The 26,927-nt window shown below is 40.2% G+C and overlaps 3 protein-coding genes across 3 annotated transcripts; 2 read left to right on the top strand and 1 right to left on the bottom strand.

The window, feature by feature from the left end:
• Window positions 1-1,883: 1,883 nt before the first annotated feature.
• LOC134657411 (serine/threonine-protein phosphatase PP2A 65 kDa regulatory subunit) lies at window positions 1,884-10,015 on the bottom strand. The gene is made up of 6 exons (XM_063512957.1): window positions 9,636-10,015; window positions 8,775-9,009; window positions 7,600-7,786; window positions 5,632-5,786; window positions 3,524-3,641; window positions 1,884-2,954 (listed from the first exon to the last, which is right to left on the bottom strand). Exons 1-6 carry the CDS (start codon window positions 9,859-9,861, stop codon window positions 2,103-2,105), a joined length of 1,773 nt encoding a protein of 590 aa, XP_063369027.1. The 5' UTR covers window positions 9,862-10,015; the 3' UTR covers window positions 1,884-2,102.
• Window positions 10,016-10,841: 826 nt separating this feature from the next.
• LOC134657608 (uncharacterized) lies at window positions 10,842-11,792 on the top strand. The gene is made up of 2 exons (XM_063513173.1): window positions 10,842-11,045; window positions 11,325-11,792. The coding sequence occupies exons 1-2, from the start codon at window positions 10,844-10,846 to the stop codon at window positions 11,780-11,782; spliced, it is 660 nt and encodes a 219-aa protein (XP_063369243.1). The 5' UTR covers window positions 10,842-10,843; the 3' UTR covers window positions 11,783-11,792.
• A 3,805-nt stretch (window positions 11,793-15,597) lies between these two features.
• LOC134657419 (uncharacterized) lies at window positions 15,598-16,986 on the top strand. The gene is made up of 2 exons (XM_063512965.1): window positions 15,598-15,836; window positions 16,558-16,986. The coding sequence occupies exons 1-2, from the start codon at window positions 15,677-15,679 to the stop codon at window positions 16,968-16,970; spliced, it is 573 nt and encodes a 190-aa protein (XP_063369035.1). The 5' UTR covers window positions 15,598-15,676; the 3' UTR covers window positions 16,971-16,986.
• Window positions 16,987-26,927: the final 9,941 nt, after the last annotated feature.

Below are 26,927 nucleotides of genomic sequence, written 5' to 3'. Positions count from 1 at the left end.
TTTACGGTAAGTGCGTTTAGAAATGCATACAATAATTACTATAAATTATTTTAACTGAGGTAACGCTAGATGTCCGTTTTGTTAAAACCAAGTTGAAATGACGCGTCACGTTATCTTGTAAGATAATATATTGTTTACTAGTAAGTTGTTAATAGTTTATGTAATGTGTATTACTTACGATCGAAAAACTATATCGTGTTGCTGTTTAAAGTTGTCTGTGGTAAGATAGCCGTAATGCTATATGCCGTCTTGTACATATTCCAAAGTAGACATGATAGTACTTGCAATATACTAAATATATTTTGAATAGACTTCTTTATTTATCCTACGTTGGAGTTTAAACGACAAATAATTAAATATAAATTATGTGCACAAATAGTGGAAACAAATAATTAATGAAATATATTTAATCGAAATCAAATGTTACTACGCACTTTTGTGATATATTTCCGGCTTCAAATCTTATAGCATTTTGTGAATGTTTGTATATAAATATACAACGAGACCGAGCCTGGGCTAAAACCGCTAATTTTGAAGTATATCTATCTCCGTCTTTGTCACTCTTTATTGGAGTGACAGAGCTGGAGATAGATGAATATCGAAAGTCGAGAGTTCTCGGTAGACCCCTGTACGTAAGCGTGGTTACATTCCATTCGCTTGTTGCCATCGCCGATGCAATTCTGGAGTTCAAATACCGCAAGTGAATTAGGATACTATTGTTTTTTGAATGGAAATAAAAGAGTATAGAAGTTCATTGTTATTTTATTCTTACGAGATTGAAAAACCTGCAGGGATTCTTTCTGATACCTACTTTCTACCGTGTGGACTCGGCTCAGGGCGACTTTTTCCAGTTCTATATCACCTCTTGCCGTTAAAGCTTTGGTTTCCTCCGAAAGCGGTGCCGTCATATAGCGGCCGTCTCCATACAAATACTACGACATCCATATTTGGGGCATTATCTACGAAAAGGGACCTTAATGTCGATGGCGCTTACGCCGCACAGCGTCGCGCGGCATTGTATTTATATCGGAGCATCGTTAATAATGGCGTAACCGCCATCGACAATAAGGTCCCTTTTCATAGATAACGTCACATTTAGCCGTATTATTTAGTATGGAGTCGGCCGCTATATGACGGTGCCGCTATCCTAGGAAAACCGATCTTAAAGCTTTGGATTCCTCCGAAAACGGTGCCGTCATATTACGGCCGCTATATAGCGTTGACTGACGTCACTAGAACGTTGTCTATGTAAACAAGATGGCGCGGTTTCCTAGACGGCGTTACGTTACGTTGATTGTCAACGTAACGTAACATGACAGTGTCGATAGTTTCGTGAACGTTTTATTAGATAGCGGTGACGCCATTTTGAATAAATGACACCAGATTTGAATAAATGATTCCGTACTACGATTATTTTCCTCTTCTGATGATATTTCATCCTCCAAGTAAATTGAGATAATCAAGCAAATCTTGTCAGTAGGAAAAGGCGCGAAATTCAAATTTTCTATGGGACGTTATCCCATCGCGCCTACATTTTTCAAATTTGCCGCTTTGACCTTGGTGGATGACGACGCTGTGGTACTTTCCACATGTCGCCACCGTAAAGACGGCCGTCTTTTGCGGCCGCTTTATGACGGCACCGTTTTCGGAGGAATCCAAAGCTTAAGCGTGTACTTAATTCCTAAATTGTCACCGGCGTCCTTGGCCGTTCACATTCTTACAATCTGATTATTCTCACGTGATGTCATAAGACTCCAACAAAAAGTGATTCTTTGAACATTCTTTGCTTACAAATAATGAAACAAAAAGCATGGAGAAATATTTTTTGTCCAGTACTTTTGACGGGTTAGAAAGATCATGTGGGATGATGAATGAAACGAGTATTTGGGATAAAGGCTTTTATTGATTATTTTTATACTAATTACAATTTCATATAAAGTGCAAAGTAAATGCTATGAAACATCCAAAGAATCCTCACTGTTTTGCAGTACAGGTACTTTTTGCAGACTGGTAAGTTTAATTTGGGTAAAAACGGTTCTCCCGCGTTAATCTCCTTAAGATACTGGGACTTATGGAATAAATATTAATTAAAAATAAACTATTTAACCGGCGATTCCTACAATGGCCTCAGACGCGAAGTATTTCACGTCCACATCGGGGTCTACGTTAAGTTTCTCCAGAACTGGTTTCACTTGAGGCTGAATGACGGCCGGGTCGAGGAAGGGCGCCATTTTCTGCAGCGTCTTGGCCACGTTGAACCTGACGTTGGCTACATTATCGTCGGCCATAGACAACACCGTGGGCAGGAGCACTCTGGTAGTTATATCCTTGCCGCATACTTCAGAGAGGACATTTATGCAGAATAGGTAAGTCATTCTGTGGAGATAGTTTTGTTCGCGGGACATGGCTAGTACTTTAGGGATCACATTAGTTTCTGCCCAAGACGGTCCGTATTGTTCGACGAGTTTCTTAAGATTCAGGGTGGCCGCTTCGCGGATCGCGTAAACATGGTCGATGAGCCAGGACATGCATAAGCCTGTGAGTTTTTCGTCGAAGAAGTCTTGTCCAAGTTGTCCGGCTAGGAGCGGCATGTGTTCAATGATGGCCAAGCGGACGCGCCATTTTGTGTCTTCAGCCAAATCCACTATAGCGGGAAGGAGACTTTGGACCAGCTGTTGGATTCCGATGACTTCGTTCACACACTCGAGGTTGGAAATGATGTTGAGACGGACTTCGGGGCATTCGTCCTTGAGTTGTGTGAGGAAAAGTGGCAATAGGTGTTCGATGGTGTTTTGGCGGCCGACGATGGGGCTGAGGCCCATGATGACGGAGGCCAGCGCGGACTTGACGTGCTGGTTGGGGTCGCACACCAGGTCCTTGATCTGGGGCAGGATCATGGTCATGATGATGTGCTCCTGGTGCGCCTTGTCCAGGTTCATGCAGAAGTCTTTCACCTGGGATAAAAATTATCGTTTTAATAATGAATAACTTTATTTCTTAATGTAAGCTGTATCTCACAAGGCGTAATGGAAAATGATAATCGTCATGTGTACTATTTATTGCCACGATTATTTAGGTGTGTTGTGTGTAATAGAGCCCAGTACGGCACTGATCAGTTGTCTCTAGAATGCAACAATAATGATCAGTCAGTATCAGGTCATCGAAAGATGTGCGATAGAAGGATGGACTAAAAGAAATGGCGTCGCTGCGCAGTTGCGCCAACGTTGCGTCGAGCAGCAGCCATAGAGTTGACTAGACGCCGACGCTCGGGAGACACTAGTATGGGTGGGGTGGATACGGAAAAAGTTAGCACCCTCTGTATTTTTTGATTATTGCAGAATAGAGGCGATGTAGCTTAGGTAGTTAATTTTTTTTTAAATCTAGACCATTTAGGCCCGCTTGCACCATTCCACTAGCCCGGGGTTTATCTGTTAAACCTGGAGTTACCAATACAATTTGACACTAGGTTAACGGTTTAACCGTTTAACCCCGGGTCAGTAGGATGGGTGTTGGTGTGTCTGACCTTCCCGGCGGCGGCGGCGCGCACCTCGGCCTCCGTGTCCTTGAGCAGCGCCTGGAAGATCTGCGCCAGGTCCGCGCGCGCCAGCTCCGGCCCCACAGCCTGCTGAAGCTCCACGAACCTGCACAATATACGTGTTTGTCAAAGGACTGGCTCATTTCAATACTCAATATTTTATTGCAATTTCACAAAGTAATTGTACAGGTGGTAAGTATAAGCTAGGTCTTTGTGAACCCTGTTGGGCACTGCAATATACTATTTACAATTCCAAGGAGAGGAGAATTTGTGATTAATTATCTTAATATAAACAATAATTATAAGCGAATGTAAAAATAAGGATTAAATTTATGTCAAAATACCAAAGTCAAGTCTTAACAAAAAAAAAACTAAATTTCAATGTATTTGTAATTATAGATATTATTTAATTATAATCTGTCATTAAAAAATTCGCTTAGGGTATAATATGACTTAGCTAATAGCAACTGTTTAATTTTATTTAATTATATATATTATAATTTTCTTCTTCTTTTATAGAGTCCGGGAGTTTATTATATTTATATATTTTAATAGACATTACTAAAGGGCCCGATGACAGTAGTTTAAGTTTACAAGGTGGTGGGATTAGTCTATTCTTGTTTCGTATCGATCGTGTAGAAGGTAGGTCCTCTCGTTTTATATATAATTCCCTATTCTTTCGAACGAACTTAACTTTCAAACATAGACAGAGACAATCATACTATCTTTGTCTTACATACTAGGGCCATTTTATTTAAAGTTGTGCTCTACCATAAAGAAACATAGTAAGACAAGAGTGCTCACTCCATAAATCAGTTCAGACTATTAATATCAGTGTCCACATCTAGCATCGAGTAGTGGACAGTAGATGTAGCACCGACCGGAAAGTCTTATCTCAACAGCATAAGACTTTCCGGTCGGTGCTACATCTATTGTCAAGTAGCAGTACTGATAGTTCCGCTACTCGATGCTAGATGCTAATAGTCTTTTTGGTACTAAAACTGAGGTATGGAGTGAGCACTCTATGTATTTTTTTCTCTATGGCTCTACACTTTTTATTTATTTGTGAATTTCTATGTTATTTCTAATCACGAGCTCTTTCTATCCTAATAGGAGAAAAAAAGTGTAGGGGACAACTTTAAATAAAATGGCCCATTAGCACCCAAAAGACAAGAACGAGTATAGTTTATTTTTGTTCTTATTTACTGACAATTTGGTTCAACCAACTATACTCATCAGTAACAACTTCTCATCGCAGTCATGTGAGACGGTATAGCGATCTTTCTCGAACAACCCCGCGGCGTGCGAGTCCGCACAGTAAACAACATAATTTTGGCGTACACCTTTGGCGTAGTCTGCCTGCCCCTACATAAGCCCTTATACAAGGCAGAAGAGGATTGCGAGGTTTCATATTATTTTTTATCTTGATTACTACAAATATCTGGGAGACCGAGCTTTTCTCGCAAACCATCAATCTCAAAAATGCACATTTTTCCAGAGATAAGACCTAACTAGATCGATTTTTCGCTCTCGAAAACCCCTATATAGCAAATTTCATCGAAAGCGTTAGAACCGTTTCCGAGATCCCCGAATATATATAAAAGACTTGCTCGTTTAACCTTTTGGACGCCAATGACCGATATATCCGCACCGTAGGTTCAACGCCAAAGACCGATTAATCGGTCACAGACTACAGAGCAACATGGACCTACGTGCATATGCATAAAGTTCAACTTCAGTTTTGACACTTCAATGATGTGGCGTCTGAGTGACAGCTTTTGTGTTTGACACGGCGTGAAAAGGTTAAACTTTAAAGGTATAAGATGGACCACAGACAATCCAACCTCTAGACATAGCATAGTCGCGCTACCCCCTCTGCCACACATAGCGTTACTCCATCTTCGAGTCAATCCCGTGCCGTGATTGGTCCGTGTCTTTGAACGGTCCAATCACGGCACGGGATTCGCTCACCTCGTCCCCCCGCACCCCCGTGTTTTTGGCAGCATCGGTGTCATGAAAGAATTGGCCTAAGCTCAGTCTAGAGGTTGGATTGTCAGTGAGATGGACAGATAATTTTGACAGGAGTCTTTACTCACTTGTCTGCCACCATGTAGCGGACCCTCCAGGATGTGTCTCCGGCGCGAGCGCGTACTGTGGGCATGACCAGTTGCTCCATATCTTCAGGAGGCAGGAGAGCCGCTACGGCAGCGCAGGCCTCCGCAGCCAGGAGACGTACGGAGTCTTGCTCGTCCTGTAAATGAAAAATTATGGTGTTTAAAGCAGGGATCGGAACCGGTTTTTTGCAAAAACTTCTTCTTCTTCTTCTTCTTCTTGTTAGGGGCTATATAAGGCTCCAAAGCCTATGTATCACTGCGACCATCGCTGATCTATTGTGATCGCCACCTACTACAACTCTCGATCCAAACATGCAACTTCAAATAGCTGCAGGATCTTTTTGAACTCGAGAGACTTTACCTCCTCCGGGCGCAATATGTGCCCGCCCAGGATTAAGTCACGAGTACGCATTAGGCAAGGGCACTCTGTGAGGATGTGCAAGGGCGTCTCCTCTGCCTCCATACAGAGTCTGCACCGCCCCATGTCACGTTTCCCCATGGTGTGCATGTGCTTATTTAGGCAACAGTGCCCAGTAAGCACCCTTACCAAGTTGCGCAGTTGGTTCCTAGACAGCGCTAAGGCGTTCGAGGACGCCTTTTTGCTGAAGGCCTTGATAAGCGCTTTGGAATGGTTCAAACCTGTTGTTTCCCTCCAGAGTTGAATTGTTGTGTATTGACAGTAGGTCTTTAGGGTGAGCCGCGTTAGGCTTTTGGAGATACCACAAAACGGCTCAGGACTTGCAAAAACTTAGAAATAACCTTATTTTTCGAATTATTTTATACTCGAAATGTAGGACTCAGTTGTGTTTCTAGGTTATGTCTTCGTGTTATTAGATTGCCCAATTAGAAATGAAGTAATTAGCAAAGAACGAAAAAATACCGTTTCCGTTCCCGTACAAAGAATACCGGTATCCGATCCCTGGTTATGCTGCTGCAACTTCCTCAAGGAAAGAGGAAACGTTCAGGGTTCGAAATTATCCAGATAATAATGGCCTTTGATAATTATCGCGATAATTATCCCAGGTATCATCATCATTGGCCTGTACATTAATAAAATGGGGCATTATCTATCGCCATCGACAATAAGGTCTCTTTTCATAGATAACGTCACAAATGATGGTTCAAACACAGGGCGTTTATTATATTTTAGGTTTGAAATTTTAGTTTATTTTCAAATCGATGATTATCAAGATAACTTTCATTGATAATTATCCTTTCGAACCCTGGAAACGTTGCCGTCCAAAGCAGAGCTGGCGCCGGACTATTATTGCTGATGCAAAGACTATTAGAAAGACTTGGAGCGAACTCAAGCACGAAGCTCAAGACTGATCCAGATTGGAGCACACTGTGCCCCATCTAAGTTCGTTTTTTTTAGCATTAGAAAGAAGGTAAGCGATCTTGACATGTCTTTTAATCGAAAAATGCTTTTTATAATTCAGTAACTTATACTTATGAAAGCAGAAGAATATAAATGATCGCATTAGATTCATAATTGTTACATATTTGCCGTGACTTATTTTTAAAACATGTTTCTCAATTAAAAGACACATCAAGATTGTTTACCTTTTTTCTGATGTTAAAAAAAACGAACTATAGGAGACATAGGACGGACCGATTTGACGACCGGTCTGGCCTAGTGGGTAGTGACCCTGCCTGTGAAGCCGCGGTCCTGGGTTCGAATCCCAGTAAGTGCATTTATTTGTGCGATGAGCACAGATATTTGTTCCTGAGTCATGGTTGTTTTCTATGTATTTAAGTATTTGTATATTATATATATCGTTGTCTGAGTACCCACAACACAAGCTTTGTTGAGCTTACCGTGGGGCTTAGTCAATTTGTGTAATAATGTCCTATAATATTATTTATTTATTTATTTATAGGACTAAAAGTGAAGTCAAGCTCAAGCAACTTTTTCATAGGCCTCTGGGCTAGACAATAAGATCAACTCACTTGTGCCAAATTGACGAACATGGGTATGAGGTCTGACTTGACGTACTCCACCTCGACGACCCTCGCGAACTCGCCGAGCTTGTATGCGGCAGCGCGGCGCACCATCGGCGTGTCGTCCTGGCAGAGCAGGCGGAAGTGCTGGCGGAGTTCCGCCTTCACGGGCGCTGAGACGCGGCCGTAGCATACGCTGCAAGGTTTCTAATTTTAATACATTGAACGACTTGTCACTGATACAGCCGCATAATTTTTTTGAAGTGTTTGAACAAGAACTTTATTATTAAATTATACAACGGGACTTAATCGCGTATCTAAGTTTTAAGATAGCGGGTGGTTCGAAAAACTCGCGCGGTTAGACGATGCTGATGTCAACTTAAGCCAGTCTTCTCCGAGACCACGGGGACAACGCCGTCCTCGAAACGTCGGAGGTAAATCTTAAAACTTAGATACGCGATTAAGTCCCGTTGTATAATTTAATAATGTGTAAAAATCGTGAAAGTTTAAATCAGTGTTAAGAACTTTATTATCATCATCCCTTGATATATATATTTTTTTTTTAATTGAAGAAAAGTTAAACTTGCTCTTCTAAATTTTTAAGTAATTCTTACTGATATACCTTTGCAATTCATTCAATGATTATTAACCTGGCAGGCCATTACAAAACTGTAGTTGCCTCCATACAATAACCTTCAAGATTATCATTGTCCCGCACAGCTAGTCACTTTCGTACCAGGAAAGATTCATCAAGCTGGGCCTGACAACACTGCAAAAAAGGCGGGAACGTGGCGACTTGATTGAGACGTTCAAAATCATGCATGGATATTACCACTGTCCAGAGCTAAGCGACCTGTTCACTCGAAACCCAAACACGCGCACAAGAGGACACTACCTTAAACTAGTAACAACAAAGCATAAAACAAATATCGGGAAAAACTTTATTGCAAACCGTATAGTAAATGCTTGGAACAAATTACCCTCTGAAGTTTTCACAACTTCAGAGGGTAATTTGTTCTACAAGTGTGAATCAATTTAAAAATAGACTCGACAAACTATCAAAACAGTGAAATCGTGCTAAGTGAACTATGATTTAGACGCACCAGCATCAGCTGCCTGTCTAAAACGAAATAATAAATAAATATTAAATTCTTGAGAAATAAATTTGTTAAAAAAAAGATTACCTGAACAGGCCACAAGCCGAAGCCCTGGATGTGAACCAATCCCCGCCAGCCAAACGCTGCACCAACGGCACAAAGTGCTGCTCCAGGGCCTGAGGAGTGTGATGGGCGGCCACGGCCCGGAGGGATGCTACGGCCTTGTCACGCACTACCGTCTCTTCTACGGTGGCAAGGGACTCCAGAGGCGGGAGGAGGCAGTGGGCAAATTCACCGCCACCAACAAGGTTGATAAAGTTGCCTGGAATGTAAATAATTAAAAAAAAAAACATGAGATGAGTTGACATGTTGAAGAACAAATTTTATAAAAAATGAAATATGCCACCTGAAAGGGTAATTTTCTATGGACTTTATGTATTAATTTACATATGCATGAATATACAAATGTTTTACTATTTAACACTTGCTTAGATCTAAATATTCCTGAGTTTATATTCAATTTTAAATGCTGCAGAGGGTTGGAAGAACAGTATTAGGCCTACCTTCATCACAAGCACTTAATTATTTCAGTATGCTTTCATAGAAAAATCACTATATATTTATATTGTAAAAGGCAGCAACAGTTAGAACTTTTTCAACATAAGTTCTGGTTTTGGTAACGCGTAATTGACAACAACAATTATAGAAAAAAGAAACCAACAACGCCAACATCCGATATGTAGGTATGACGTCCTTCAAAATGAATGTTATATGCACACTAAGTTATTTACTAGACTAGAACCAAATTAACGTCCATTCACAACATTTCGATAAAGACTATAAACAGAAATCTGAAGGTCCTATCAAATTAAATTGCAAACAAAAATCGTCTTCAACTTCAACGCGTTGTGTACGAATGAGTAATCAATCGCCGAACTTTTTACATACCGAGTTGCTCAGCAAGCGCCAGCAGCACTTCGTCTTCATCGTAGATCGTCTCTGTGAGGAACGGGATCAGTTCAGATCTGGTTCTTTCCACGCCCAAAGCTAAGGCAATGGTGGATAACTTCTTGATAGAATTCAATCGGAGTTGCACATCCTCGTTTTTCAACTCGTCAATCAACACCGCGATTGGATACAAAGACTCATCGGTCCCAGAGTCGCTGGCTGCCATTTTGTTATGGAATTTTCTGTATATCTTTGATTGGAATAATTTCTTGCTTCACTTAGATTTGATTCAGATTTTTGTTAAAAACTGTACGCAGCCAAGATTCAATACAAGACGTCCAAAATGGCAGCTATCATAGCCATAGAGCAAAGAGTGACAATGGTGTTGCCATTGTTATTGTTTAGAAACCCCATAAATTCTAAAAAGATTTATTTACATTTTGTATAATAATTGTTTGCTACACTTGGTCAAGCAGATCTTGACAGTAGAAAAAGGCGGCAAATTTGAAAAATGTAGGCGTGAAGGGATATCGTCCCATAGAAAATTTGAATTTCGCGCCTTTTTTTAATCATAATCATAATCATCGCATTTATTCGTGATAAACTATAACATACACAAGTACACAACAAACAGAGAAAATTAAACATAAAATAAATACATAGTTTACCACGAAATGGTCCCGCCTCAGCATAATGCTAACCCAGAAGTCAGCGCTGATCTTCCGGTAAGACCATTTGTGGGTCACGAAACGAAACGCAGCTGTACGACGACTTTTACTGACAAGATTGGCTTGACCATCTACATAAATTATGTATATATAATAGCATTTTTAGCAATCAAAATCGTACAGATTTCTATACAAGATTAATATTTCACGTTTATTACAATTTCCCTCAAATTTATAGGTACTCAATAGTAATACAATAGCAACATTAAAATGACTATAGACAAACCTATTTCTCTTTTTAAATTAGAGTTATTTTAGTGACTAGAGCTCTAGTATCCAAACAGCCAGTTTAAATTTTAACAGATTTCTAGATACAGGTTATTGAAGAACCTCCACCTTCTACATTATACTGTTATTCTGTCATCTGAGAGAAAAGCTCATAATGGTCTTAATCAAAACCCAAAATTTAATAATGACTTCATGACACTCTTGGCCATTGAGGTATGTACGTAGTACATAATATAAGTCAATGCTCTTGGCATGAGATTCGGCAATGGACCAGACACCAGTGAAAGGTCGAAAGGCCAGGATGAAATCGCGATCAACGCCTCCATAGCCCACATCGTGTTGAGCTGCGTTGCCGGACAAGGAATAAGTCACTGGAATGAGATAAACTTTACCCAACCTGGAATGCACGGAAACCTATTCCTGTTTGGAATTTTTGGATACCTTCTGCACCAAAGTATGTTATTTGAATGTGTAACAACAAGAATCTGTTGTAACAGATCGTATGTAATTTTAGATACATTGCTGGCTAAGAGGGTTCCTCGAATTCAATTGCTCGATGAAAAGCCTCAATGTATCACAAATCCCATGCGATTTCCATAAATTGTGAACAATCGAATTAACGATGCCTCATTTTGTCTTACCTATTTTTTAAATCGCCGGGGGTGCAAAGTGGGCCAAAGTAATAGATTATATATACAGCACGAATATTAACATTGCTATTATTTTTTTCCAGGCGCAAGATTAAAAATCAATATGGGTACTGTGTACAATTTCAGCGGGAAAGCTACGCGCTATCTTCCTATTCCTTGCATGATGGCCGATCTCTACAAAGGCAACCACCTTTTCGCAGGCTTACATTTGATGTCCGGCTTGGTTCCCTTCTCATTATCTATGATGGGCACTAGTTTTGACAGCGCACAAATCGGGAATTTAGTCATAGCTGGCAACATTATTTCTTTAGGACATTATTCTTTGGAAAACAATATGGAGTGGGGTTTTTATACCGCTGCCGCCGCGGTTTTTACTTATTATTTGTGCCCTCAAACTGGTCCTAAGATCATTTATCCTTTTGGCTTGGCACTGATGGAATATTGCGCTTATAGGACTTGTAAAATTAAATTAGAACGTAAGAAGATGATTATGAACTTTATCATAGCCGTGCTGCTTATCATTGATCCATGCGGCTGTTGATTGTAAAAAAACAGCCCCTGGAGAACCTTTAATTGCTATTAAATAACACAAGATCAACAGGGAGTGACGAGTTTTCATTGTAGCTTAATATATGTGCCTTCTGTACCTAACCTTCAAGAAAAGAGCGTACCTGCCTACGTACTGCCATCTTAAATGCCGGCAACGCACGTACAACCCCCCTGGTGTTGCGGGTGTCGAGCCGACGATAATCGCTAACCATCAAGCGTTCGTCTGCTCGCTTGTATGTAGTAGAAGAGCCGGCCGCAAAATTTCTAACCGACTTGATACCACGAGGAAATGCACAATGGTTTCCCATAAAAGTGATGCTAAGTCCAAATTCGATAGTCTGCCACGGCGGAACTTGCCGAAAGTACGAAAAAGAAGGCCACTTCCGGTGCGAAACAAGGGGGCTGATTTAACCCATCTGATATCGAAATAATAGTTATGGCAGCAGTTAGAAATTTACATGTAGACACATGTAAATTTCTTCTTCACACATTTATATTACAGTATGTAATATTGTCAAACAACAATGCCTGATAAAGTCACACATATTAACTAAAGTGCGGCCCGCGCCAACTTCCTTAACTAGTGTTGAGTCGCTCACTCGTGAGGCACCTCATTTGTACCACTCATTTTGTTAATTTGTCGCAGTACTTCGTACCGCAAAAATGTCTTACTTCACTCCTCTATTCATTTTACTTGATTCTAAAATTATCTTTCTCCTAAAAGTTCTATTCTTAACCTCCAGAATTGCACTCCAATTAAATGTTACTATTTATTTATTTATAAAGGAAGTGATGAATACATAAATATGTATATACATTAAATATTTTTGTCGCCGTTGGAATTAATGGAATAGTCGACGCTGAAAATATGCTAGTACCTCACCTCATTTGAAGTAAGACATTGTAACACCTCATTTTAGAAAATGAGGTACTCATACAAACTCATTTTAAATTGATGTCCTACCCATCACTATCCTTAACCACTATGTGGCCCTTGGCTGCTAAAAGGTTGCCGACCGCTGGGTTAGTGTATGGTAACCGATGTTGACCTTGCTTACATAGATTAGATTAGATTAGATTATTTATTTCATGAAATCTATAATCTCGTCTGCCGAGGTGTTTCGGCAGGAAAAGCCTTGGCAGACTTACATATTCCTGAAATGGGGGTTCGTACCTACCGACTGGAATTGGTTTCATGGTGGTATCAGATGGGTTAATTTGGGGGTCCCGATGGTCACCAGACTTCGCTTTTCTGTGTCTACATGTAAATTTCTAACTGCTGCCATAACTGTTATTTCGGTATCAGATGAGTTAAATCAGCCCCCTTTTTTCGCACCGGAAGTGGCCTTTTTTTTCGTACTTTCGGCAAGTTCCGCTGTGGCAGCTATATAGACTATCGAATTCAGACTTAGCATCACTTTTATGGGAAACCATTGTGCATTTGTGCATTTCATCGTGGTATCAAGTCGGTTAGAAATTTTGCGGCCGGCTCTTCTAACATTGCCTCCGATATCATAAAAAACTGCGCATATTGTCTTGAAGCGCTGGTGCGTGTCTTAGAAGTTACAAACCAGAGGGCGTACTGCGAACACTGAAGTCCGCGTGTAACTTAAACCTATCATTTACCTCTCACATTTGAAATGATTCCCATTGTCTATACGTGTCTTTGTCACAAAAACCTTTGTCATCACAAAACAAAGGAATCGATACAATAACAGGGTAGGGTAACCAACCGTCGCGTGTTCGAGTGAGTGTCCCTAATGCACGCGCTAGGGTGCCCCATTCGAGCCCCCTGCCGGGACAATTTCATTACGTCTTAGACGAGTTGAAAGGAGAATTACGCATTTTAACGTAAGCAATATAGTAATATTGAAGTCATATCGAGAGCATGCAGTACCTCGCATAAACCTGTACTTAGACTACAAGCATATAAAGTGTCATTCTATATGGAACTTGCTAACTATGTAAACAAAAGTCACTAGTAAATTGACATTGAGAGGCAGTTTCGATATGGCGGTTTGTTTACATAGTTAGCAAGTTCCATAGAATGACACTTTACAGGGTGTCCCTAAAACCAACGCCAGGACTGGCTTATAGAACAGGTGATGGGCTACAAGATTAAGCAAATTTATCCTTAAGGAAAATCTCTTTTTTTTTTTGATAAAAGTGTCTCACAAATAGAGATTTTCATACGTAAAAACGTTTGTAACTCCATGGTACCAGTTGAAATTTTAGTTCTTTAGGTGACCGGTAGAGGCACTGTACAATTACTCCATACATTTTCCTTAACGTTGTCATTATCGAAGTAGCGACAGTATCGACTGTCATTCACGGAACTCATGGTAGAGCTTCTAGGTGTGGCGTTGGATATATGAGTTGGATTTTTCCCCGAATAACTTGTTTCAGCAATAATAATGTAATTTTAGATTCCATCAACTCTCAATATTCCTTACACCCTGGCGGCTGCCACTGCGTGACGGGCAAGGGCAGCATCCGCTCGGTGTACCCTTTACATTTTATTGAAGTGTCAATAGGACTTTTACGTGTTGGCTTCGGCTCCGCGCACAGCTCCCAAATGTACGGAACACAATTGTTCCGTGATGGGAAAGATATCTTCTTCTTCTTCGATTCCTCATGACTGAGGGTCGCGACCACATGAGGTCGTTATTTCGCGCACCAAAGCTCTCCATTCTGCACGATTTTCCGCCTTTCTAATAATAGGCGCCTGTGTAAATCCCTGGCAGGCCTTCTTTACCGTGTCCACCCAGCGGGTCGGTGGATGTCCACTACCCCGTCCTCCATCCACCATGCCAACCATAATACGCTTTTCAAAGTTGTCCGGCTCCCGCCTGGCCACGTGTCCAAAGTAGTTGAGGATCCGCTGGAGGCAAAGGGCTGATAAACGGCACTGGATTTTCAATTCCGTCAGGATTGACGCATTAGTGTGGGAAAGATATACAAATGTGGTTACTACTACTTGATACTAAAAGGAAATATAAAAGGTACCTAGTGCCTTTATATTCGGGAGACGCAGATATCGGATACCGCAACTGGTGGCCATTATCAAAAGGATCCAGAAACCGAAACATGCTGCATTATTCCCAGACATAAAATGTTTTTGTGGAGTAATACAAATAGTATAGTCCCAGCTTAGTTGTGTATTATATTACACAACAGAACTGTGTAATAGTATAGTCAGTCGCAAAAATATCCCCACGAGTAGGGTGTGAGCAATACCTATTACATAAGCTTACTCTCTTTAAGTACATAGAATATAATAATTTATTGCATCTAAAAAAAATGGAACAACCAATTTAGCTAGGAACCTAAATGGCGTAACAATCCCGTGTGGTGACGTACATATATATTATTGGGTTAGTTTACGTGACGCCCTGCAATGGCGCTAAGCACTTCTGTTGTAAAGATTTGGCTAAATTATTCACCCTTAGGCACTGCGAACCATTTCTTGCAGTTTCAGAAAGGCAAAAAGTGTAATCTACGGTATGCTTCATAAGCGCACGCACTTGTAAGACTAAAACCGCAAGAAATTAGACTGAAACCGTTGAAACCGCAAGAAATTAATCACAGTGCGTTCTGCCTAAACACAATCTCTTTAGCTAACCGGACTATCGTCATCACACTGTATGAACCTCTAGGCAACTCTCATATATATATTATACTACTCTTTGCCTCTAGGCCACCCCGTCACAAACACAATCTCGTTCGTTCATAAAATCAGATAAACACTGGCAATTTTTACATCGACAATGTAATGAGACCTAAACTAATCATAAATACAACTTGACAGCCGTTTGTCATTGTCATTAACTATTATTATATTATATTTTCTACGCAAGTTTATTTTTGAATGCTTTTACTGTAGCCAATGGGCCAAGATGACAACATCCACGCGGCTCTATCGCACGTGGTGCTCTGCTGCGTCACCGGGCCCAGTCTCGGACGCGTTCATATCAAGAACTACACCCACCCGGGCATGCACACTAACCTGCTGATACATGGCGTTGTGGGGTTCCTTCACTATCACGGTTAGTTCATAGTTGACTGTTATCAGCTATAATAAACCTTAAAAGCCATTTGACAAAGCAATACGGCCTTGCTGCTGACGCGGCCAGTCTTTACGATAACTTGGCACAAACTTGGCAGTAAGAATGCATACCTATATAATATGTATACCCTATAGCCTATACCCTACCCCTATAAGCTCCATACTTGACGTATTACTTGACATGAAAATTTAACGCTGCCCGACTCCGGGCCAATTAGCGATATCAAAATTTTATGCAATCATAATATGTATTTAGATTCTTTAACTGAAAATGTAACCAGGTATCTAAGTCATTTGTTTTTGAGATACCGCTATGTGCTTGGGAGGGCAGAATATTTTAGGCCTCAAATCGCATCAGAAAGAGAAGAACTTACGATTAACTTAACTACATATTACTAAATGTACGAAATGATTAAAATATGTTTTCAAAAATTTAAGGTCCCTAATTCAGAACGGAATATAGCCAGAACCAGGGACACAGAATTCTACGAGTAGATATAAACATGTCCTTGAATAAAAGACGTCTGAATTTTGGCATGAAAGATTGTTAGCCCAAAGACGTTGAACTGCGCACCTTTTTAACTTACGGGAATTTGGCCAGATCTAAACTCACTCAGAAACATAGACATTCAGATCTCGTATTTTAATTCGGATATGTTTGCGGTGGCTTTAAACCATCTTGAATGGGTCTTTATTTCCAGGAGGCTTCGGTGACGTCGCCCAAGCGTACAAGATCAGCCTGGCCGCGTCCCGATACCTCCCGATACCCTGTCTAATGGCCGACCTAACGCGAGGCGATGACGTACGTTCCCTCATCCATCTCCTCTCCGGAGTTGTGCCTTTCGTCATCGCAGTGACAGGAACTGAGGACAGACACTTCGGGAACCTTATGGTGTTCATCAACATCATTTGTTTAGTCTTCTACTCGCATGAAAAGAACAGCGAGTGGGGATGGTACACGGCAGGTGCGGCTGTGTTCTCGTATTTGGCCGCGCCGCAGATCGGTGGGTTTGGTCCGAAGGTGATATACCCTTTGGGCTTGGCGTTAATGGACTATTGCGGGTATAGGGTGCATGGGGTCGCTAGACAAGCGGCGGAGCTGCCTCCTCGGTAATAAAGGGAATGTGACTGTATTTGTTTGTATCATTTAAAATGTTTAGTGTTTTCATAATCGGTATCATACATAAAACATTCCATTTGAGGTTAGCACGAGTAGTGCTAGTGGAGTGAGTTTGTCAGCGGGTCGAAAACGACTCAATGGCCGGGCCATATATGTATGGGATAATGTTATTGGTATAAGGTGGACGCGCGTACGAGTGCAGTGCTCGTCTCCGTCCCAGTACCTACAGTCAGCGTTTTAAATACGCAGTATAGTACCAAAGTGCCAGTATTTTTGGCACTTTGTCCGTATCGATATTTAATACCTTGAGTACCTTGATACATAACATCTACACTACACCTTAAAAAAACAAGTTCTCGCCGCCCCGTCCGTCTGTCTGTATGTTTGCGACAAACTCGAAAACTATAGATAGAATATATATCGATAGAATGTTTATTGGGAAAGGTTTAAGTGTATAATTTCTTAAGGTTGTGTAACCCGCGTCCGGGGCGGGTCACTAGTTAACAATAAAGGTGACAGCAGGGTGTCATCTAATGGGAATTAGCATGTCATGTCGAGAACTAGGATGTTTACATTACGCACCATTTCACCAAAACAGCATTTGCATTTGAACGGTTTCCGAATTGCTTCAGGAAACAGCATTTGATGCTTAATACGTTCTCAGCTAGAACATGGCTACTTGTTTGCATAGATTATAGTATTGACGGTTGTAATCTTGCAGGATATAACCAAACGGAGACGCCTTGTCTCTAATTTTCTGTACAAAACAGTCTGCCGATTTTTGCGAGGGAGGGGCACGTCAAATGTAAACGTAACCTATACTTAACCTTTTGGACGCCAATGACCGATATATACGCACCGCAGGTCCAACGCCAAAGACGTATTAATCGGTCATAGACCACAGAGCAACATAGACCTAGGTGCATATGCATAAAGTTCAATTTCAGTTTCGACACTTCGGTGACGTGGCGTCTGAGAGACAGCTTTTGTGTTTGACACGGCGTCGAAAAGGTCAGATAAACGTCAGTCCATACATTGTGTAATGTAACAAATCCAAACGAAGTTACGAAGTCAAAATTTGTCTTCCAAGCATTCCTCTCTATACTTTCTTGTTGCTTGACCTACTATCATGGTTCATGAGATACAGCCTGGTGACAGACAGACGGACAGTGGAGTCTAAGTAATAGGGTCCCGTTTTTACCCTTTGGGTACGGAACCCTAAAAAGTGTAGTTATACAATTTTAAATACAAATCCACTCTATAAAAAATTAAAAAAAAAACATCATAAACATTCCCAGATGAGTAAACAGCAAACTTAACTGATGCAATCTATTATTAAAACCTCGTTTAAACTTTTATGATGTAGTAAAGCAGGATGGCGCTATTTATCGAAGGGAGGCGACGACATGCGTCCGTCATCACGGTTTTCTAGTCGTAATATGTGATGATATAGCTTAAACGTGTAGCAGAGGAGTCATTTTGTTGGAATGCTACTGCATTGTCACTATATGTGCTATATTTATTTATTTAATATTTTTTGCACAAGACATAAAGTACAAAAGGCGGATTCTCTACCAGTCAACTATGAGGGCCAAACAAAAAGTTCAGGCGTGCATCTCACAACACCACTTTCACTTCATTTCATTTGATATAGACATGACATTGCCTCACTTTGCTACGAAGTATTTACGAAGTACGAATTTTGGGTAAAGGACTTTAGAAGTTGCTAAATATAATGCCTATACAAAGTTTTTAAATTTTTAATAGAGATGTCAATCACAATGAAAAAATCAACGATCATTAACTCTGGCCAACGTGGGACTCGAACCCACATCCTTGATTGCCGGTCCAATGCGTTACCAATTCCGCAATACAGGGTGTTTTATAGTCACCTGCAATAATTTACGGGGTGAAAATATAGGTCATACTGAGCAACTTTTATTATGAGACCTGTTACTAATACTTGACTATAGGCTGTTTCATACATTTTGGCTGGTCTGATGTTGATATTTTGTATGAGAGGGTAAATTTTTTTTTGGCGTTTTCGGTATTGGTCTCATAGTAAAAGTTACTCAGTATGACCTATGTAAATTATTGCAGGTGACTAAAAAACAACTTGTATAGTATTAAACTTATAGTATTAGACGACAACGGTTTCACTCACTTGAATTTTTAGTCGCTATTGGCGACATGTTTCGGGCCCGTCGTGGGCCCTTCTTCAGGCTCGAGTGCTCCGTTGTCGTCTAAACAGTTTAACTTTTTCGACGCCGTGTCAAACACAAAAGCTGTCACGCTGACGCCACGTCACCGAAGTGTCAAAACTGAAATTGAACTTTATGCATGTGCCCGTAGGTCTATGTTGCTCTGTGATATGTGACCGATTAATCGGTCTTTGGCGTGAACCTACGGTGCGGATATATCGGTCATTGGCGTCCAAAAGGTTAAAATGTGTCCCACGAAAGTTTAATCTCGATTGCTATTGGTGACATCGCGGCCCCAAACCGAGTGGCCCCGCTGTTCCCACCTGTCTGTCGCTATAAACTTTATAAAGCACAGAATTACAGCAATCGTTTTCAATGACAATAAACCCAAATCTCGCATTTCAGCGATTATCTTGATCTTTTATTGTTAGAATAATATTTGAACCGTTGCGCCATACTGAGGAGCGATGAAATGGTGGTTTTTAAACGATTACAGTTTTGCAATTGTTTATTCTGTACGAATGTTTGTTTCGTTATCGGAATAGGTACGCAACTGATCCATTTCGAGCTATTTACGTTATTCGACGGAAAATAAACAAAGTCAGTCAGGGCATAGAGAAATATAGTAAGAATGAGTGCTCACTCCATACATCAGTTTTGGTCCCAAAAATACTATTATTTTCATAGTCGACATCTAGCATCGAGTAGCGGAATTATCAGTACCTACTACTTGATACTGATAATTCCGCTACCCGATGCTAGATGTCTCGCAAGTCGCGACTCACGAAAATTTATTTCTTTATTAAAGCAGAAGGAGTTGAAAATAGAGTTGCGGCCAATCCGGTTATAATATATTATAAGCTGAAAATTGTTGAGCATTAGACTTTTGGGTCGGTGCAACATCTATTGTCGTGTAGCAGTACTGATAATTCCGCTACTCGATGCTAGATGTCCACTATGAAAATAATAGTCTTTTTGGTACCAAAACTGATGTATGGAGTGAGCAATCAATGTTTTTTTTCTCTATGGTCAGGGCCACTCGGGGCAAATGAGCATTGAGCACATAGGATCATTTGCATCTACTCCCAATGCGCTTACTGTAGGGTCTGTAGGTAAGTATGGGACTCCGTTATAAGACCGTCTCGGCTAAGTCTGCATCGACTTTGCAGTGATAATCTGTGAAAGGCTACTATATATAAACGTCATGGGGTATACCGTGGCGATTGGCGACAGATTCAACAGATTTTTTAGGTTGATCCGATTCGCCTCGTTCTACCCTATTTTGATAGAAATATAGTAATTCGAAAATACGACGAAACGTGCCGAGAAAAGATATGCACTGCCTTTTGCCCTTTGTCTCGTCTTGGCGGGGACACGGCCGTGTCCCCAGATTATTGCACTTCCTTCCACAGGTTGATCCTTGGACGGTTTAGCCTTTACAGTAGTAGATCTAATCTAGGCTAGGCGCAGTTGCCCTAAAGTACTTGTACCTTTGAGTGTATTGTTATAGAAATAATTAAATAAAAGAATTAATGAATGAAGCTTCAGGCCCGTACCATGAGTCACTGACAGTGTCAAAACTGACATTTACGCTATCGAGAACGTAATTTACTTTCTATACATCTCGTTTGCACAAATATGCGAGTACGAGCGAGATGTATAGAAAGTAAATTACGTTCTCGACGGCATTTATGTCAGTGCCAAACTGATGGTAGCCGTACCTAATACAGAATGTTAAGTTTCCACTTAACAGCCATGTTAACCTAAACACTATCCCCCGCTGAATAATACCCTAAGTCACACCCAAAAAAGATTAAAAAGGCACGTTAGGGCGTAAAGTTAGGCTCTTTTACTTTTAAGAGACGCTATAGACAATAGTCAGATGTGAATTGACCGGAAAGTATGGCTTGCTTGGGTTTATTGCAGAAATTAAGCACTAATTTGTTTTGTATGGGATTTATGTCCGGAAAAATCAGGGTAACAACTAAAGCTCAACGACGGTGGTTAATATGAATATGTGATTATTGGTGGCTTTCGATCAGAAAAGAGTCCCTATGCTTTATCTGCAAGAAGGGCGTTTCTATCAGAATGTCTGTTGAAATTTCAGATGGACACGTCCTTTGCAATTGAGGCATAAGGACCCTTCTGTGTGGAAAGCCACATTTGCTCCTAGTGGGATAGGTAGCCAAGAGTAGGGGGGGGGGGTACAGTCAAGTGTAAAAATATGGGAGCACACATCATACCTAAAAATATGCCAGCGAATTAAGAACTATCGGATATATTTTTGAGTAAGTTATTCGCTAGGTGCACGACTGGTGCTGCCCTCATTTTGGCAGACTTTCTACGTTAAATCTTATGGAGTAAAATTAGTTCAAGCGGCTGCCGCTAGTACTAATGGCGGCCATTCCATAAGATTACCTGTGTTTGTGACGATCAGCGCCACTTACCCCTCCACCGACTTCGCACCTTGCCAATATGCACCCATATTTTTACACTTGACTGTACCTACAAATGTGCAATTGTGAAAAGTTTCTAAAAAGTTCGAAAACTTCCAGGATATTTCAGAACATTTTGGAAATGGAAAATTTTGATTCCAATACAAAAACAGTTTCGAAGCCTCGGCTCGGACCCGGACCGTTCTGCCGTGAGTAATCGTAGTCGTTATAACAAATAGGGTGCGTGCCCACTATTTATCTGTGCCGTAAATTGACCCAATCAGTTTATTGCCGGCTGTTATTGTTTATTGGTTAACGATGCTATGAGAGATGAATGAGGCAATCGCTAAATCCAGACAAATTGGAGGAAAAAGGCGGAAATTAGTTCAAGCAGGTTCACGTAACTTGGCACGAAGTTTTACGTAACATATCTATGTCTGGTAAATACTTTCTGTTGCTAAAAATTGTTATGCCAAGGAAACAGAGCGAGTAGAAGTTTTGTATGTAGGTATATGTATAACTAGTTAGTTATCCTGGGCATTTTCCGCCAATCGACAACCACTGTGCCTATTTTGCGTGACACGAGGTAGCCCTACTCTTACCACCCTCCTCTACGAAGCCTAGCATGGTCTTCAGGTTGCTGACTCCCTCCTTTAGTGTGCACGGATTCCCCAGGTATTTGCTCCTGTAACTTCTACCTGTTTACAGTCTATAATTTACAGGCCAATTCGAAAGTACACTCACATCAGAATTATATTTGAATCATGTTACTTAGTTATCGTGCGTCTCGCCCGCGCCAATACATGTAGGGACGAGTACGCGCGAAATGCACGATACCTGAATGATATCAGTTTAGATGTCATTCAGATACCAGTGTATGTTTGAATTGGCCTGTTAGTCTCTTGAGTGACCATCGGTGAACCCTATTATCTTAGCAAAAATGTTTACAAATTATTAGTTATAATATGTTAACGATGGTATCTCCTCAGTAGGGCTGCTCCAGATTCGAGCGAGATGACATTTCCACACTTGCTTTTATCGACACTACACTTTGGCTAGCGTGATGTCATAAACCAGAGCCTGAAAGCCGCCGGGTGCAAATGTAAGTCGGTGGTTAGTGCCGCGTATTAATCCGTTCAACGGTTCGTGAAAGTGCCGAGCGAAGGGAAAGGACCGGGTTACGAGTGTTTTTCGCATTGTATTAACTGCAACTACTGTAATAGGTCTTATGTCAATGGAATAGAGTTGATTAATAGTCAGTTAATTGTCTATGATGCGATGGTATGTTGACCTGGATATGAAAGGTAAAGAAGTTTTTAACATAGATCTAGATTTTAGAACGACACTTACGTTTGAGGATAGTTGGAGTGTGCAAAAGGGAAGCCATCGCGTATATGAACATTTCATGAGTGTGAAAGAGGCAGACAGTCCACTTTTGAATTTCACAGCGGCCGTAGCAGCTGCATAATAAATGTCACAAAACGTAAGATGAGCGGACTGGAAAATATGAAAAGCTGTAGGTATTCAGGGGATGGGTGATTAATCTTGGAATATACCGTTAAATATGTACTTAGTTACCACTTAACTGTCACGTTTCTTGACATTTGCAGTAGCAATGCAGTCAGCAGTAATGTCGCTCTGCAATACTGTAGCAGATTACTGCTACAGTATTGCAGAGCGTCACACATCAGCACATTGAACATCAGCATTAGCTGATGTTCAATGTGCTGATGTGTGATGCTGGGGATTCAATTTCCCCATTTTTTCAGACATTCCCTTAAAAATTATTCTTACTAACTTGGATCATTTCAATCATTCCGGTGAAGGGAATGACAAATGATTCGCTGCTGTAATAGGCTGTCACGGGTAACAAATGATCGAACGGCTAAATTCATATTATCATATTATTTCGCAGTAAAGATGTGAGCACTTGGAGAGAGATATTTTTTTATGTTTTCATCTTTGAAGACCTAGTAGTCCTAGTACCTTACTTAGTACGTATACTGTTAAGTAGATTTTATTGATTGACCTTGAATGTATGTGTGGTGTTAAACCAAATTTATCTCTCTCTCTCTCTCTTTCTCTCTCAGATTTAGAAGAAATTATTTAAATGTCATTAGTGTGGGTCTCAAATCTTATCTAACAGGCCTATCTATTCGAACGTAAGTAGCTACTGATTAGAATTTTAGAAAGTTCAAATAGTTCAATATAGTTCAAAGATTTTTATAGTTTGAAAATCGCTCGGTGATGAATGATTGTAGCATGCTATTACGCATACGCGTTACTATGTGCTACGGCGAAGAAAAATAAAGTTAGACCAAGAAAAGTCTACAACGATTTTGATAGAATTACGCAGTGCAAGTGTTATTAAATTTAATACGTCATAATTTCATAGAAGATTGACGATCAAAATAACACTTGCACTGCGTGTGCTATCAAAATCGTTGCCAGCTTTTCTTGGTCTAAACTAGTGATAATATTCATACTTATATAAATGCGCCCTATCTTTTTGAAAAAAAAATCACATAAACATGGCTTCCCTTTCAAAGTGTGTAAATTAATATTTATTATCGCCTCGCCTCGTAAGCCGAACTGTGTTTATTATAAACCCTGTCAAAAGTTACGTGTTTGCGCTCTATGAATAAACACAAAAAACATCGAAAATAATAGGCTATATATATTTACGAATATTTTGAGAAATGTTCCGTTTTATTTGCTCTTTTGTGTATTTTACTCATATTTTTTTAGAATGAAAACAAAAAACGCGTCCTCACAGACAAAATTTTGTCCCTTTGTGTTTTATTGTTTACATTCTATTAAGGTGCACAGTCAACCAATTTCATTCCTAGGCAGTGGCCTAAGAATTTCTAAAGGGGCCCACTGATTACCAGTCCGCCGGACGATATCGGCCTGTCAGTTAGAACAAAAAGTTGACAGCTCCGAACAACTGACAGGCAGATACCGTCCGGCGGACTGGTAATCAGTGGGCCCCTTAAGCATTGTTCTCCGAATCGGGCCGTTAATAAATACATAAATCACAATCCAAGTTAACCGCGTAGACAACAGCCGAACCGCGCAGTAGATTAGAACCGTTTCAATTAGGAAAGCTACCGAATGTGGTTACTAACTGTTCTGAGTTCTGCCAAATTCCACCAAAGAGTGATTAATAGTAGAAGTGTACCTTAAAGCCTCAGGAATATTCGTGTTTTGACACACAGCTGAAGTATATGACGTTATATTGCCTTGTGAACATAGTCGGGCAAACAAGTTTTGCCAGTAACGTAGAATAAAAACATAAGGGCTATAAGAAAATACACTTTCTGCCTATGTTTCGTGTTTCATACAGGCAACGGCATAGGAGAAACTAAATTAAAGCTTGTAAACGTATTCTTTGTTTGGTAGGTATTTAATAATTAGTTTGATCTTTTTTTGGTAAAGATTTTTTTAGGGACTTAGTAAACTTAGTTGTTAAAATAAACTATTCTGCGGCAAAAACGAACCAATGACCTTTGTTTAGGCTATTACATTTGAACGAGGGTATCACAGATTGTCTATCCCTGTCTAACCTAAATAGTCTGTCCCTATCTCAAATGTCATCGCATAAACGTTAGCCTAGTGCTTGTAAGCTTTTAGGGCGCTGTTAGGTTTTTCTTCGATCTACCAAGTTTTATTACGTAGGGTTAGACTAGAATGGTTGCGAGCACAGAACATATTAAAGAGGTTAGAATGGCTATCGCGCGCAGTTAATATCGGAACCGGCGGTGTCGCCGCTCGTTCCTCTCCACATTTACTAACACTCGCGCAACGGTAGTAAAAACTCTAAAAAGTAGCTAGCGCCTTGTGTGCGTGGTAGGGCTTCCATTCCGTAATTACGTAATTACGTAATAACGTAATTCCGGATAGCTATTGATCTTTAAATCATTACGTAACTAAAAGGAACAATTCCGTAATTACGGAATTATGAAAAATAAGATAATATATGTGTGATATTTTAGTCTTGACTTATATAAAATAACATTTTATATGAACGCATTACTATTTGAGGTTTTCATAGCTGGCAACACAGGCATAAAAAAAGTTACGTTGATTTGCGGTGTTTTTCGTTTTATAGTTATAGCTTGGAGGGTAGTTTCACAACGACTGTCTGTATAGTTTCAATCGACTGCGTGGTGAATGAATACGCCTCCTTTAGACAGATTTGATGTCTGGCTTCTTAATCTGAACGTTATTGTGGCGCAAAAAGGCATGTTTACTTCATTTTCGGTCAGGGCGGGCGAGTAGCATGCGAGCGTTTGCTCAAAACCCCGCGGCGATACGTAAGTACCCTGCTTGCATCGCCATTCTAGTGGTTGCGAGAACCGAACTGCTAAAGATCTTTCTTCAAGTTATATTTTTCCACGTATGTATAGTCGATTTCTTAAACATGTTCCAAAAGTGGGTAGTTCCACATTACGATTCATGTGAAAGAGATAGGAAATTCGTGTTTTAAAATTCGCCACTCGTTGCGAATTTCCTACTTTTCGGACTTGTATCTTTTTGAAACGATGGCTTGTAAAAATGTTTTTGAACTAGACCGTACAATTTGCATCCAAAGCGCGGGCGAAAGGTTTAAAATCAGCTGTGCAAAACATAACTACAACTTTAGCAGACTCTGCTGGTTTGAATCAGTACAGGCAGACTACATGATACGGCGGATAATATGTCAACGTTTAGGAGAGGGGTTAGGTTATAAGGATACATTTTAGGTTGCAGGCTGTAAGGATACGGAACCTAATAAACAGATTTTACCTATTTATAAGTCTAATCCTGACTTAACATGAATTAACCCTTAAATGCATGATTTTTTTTCTTTTTGCCCGAAATTAATATATATATGTATCACATAATTGTTTGCCGTTTCTAGGAAAAATAGTTAAAAAAAATATATCTTTGATTTTTACTGCGAAATCAGTGTTAAAAGTTGCATAGGCTAAATCATATTTTTGGAAATATATAGCTATTAGTAAAGGGTATAGGAAAAATCTTAACTGCCATCAGGAAGGTACACTATTTATGATGTTCCTATGATAAAGTTTGTACTTAAATATAAAATAATTACAAACCCCGAAAAAAACTACCCAAAATCACATACTAAAAATCATCAACTTCCAGATTTTTCCAAGTTTTCCGACAATTCGTCTATAAACAAATGTAATTTTTATAAATGGAAATACTGCGTAAATTTACGTAATAATTCGGAAAATTTATTAGTTTTACTATTGAGATAATATACAGGAACAAATAGAATTTGTTTAACCCTTAATCTGTGAGCTGTC

Source organism: Cydia amplana, chromosome 20 (genome assembly GCF_948474715.1).
Source record: "Cydia amplana chromosome 20, ilCydAmpl1.1, whole genome shotgun sequence".
NCBI lineage: Eukaryota > Metazoa > Arthropoda > Insecta > Lepidoptera > Tortricidae > Cydia > Cydia amplana.
Note: the sequence above shows the minus strand (reverse complement) of the source record. Positions and strands in the feature narration are given on the sequence as shown.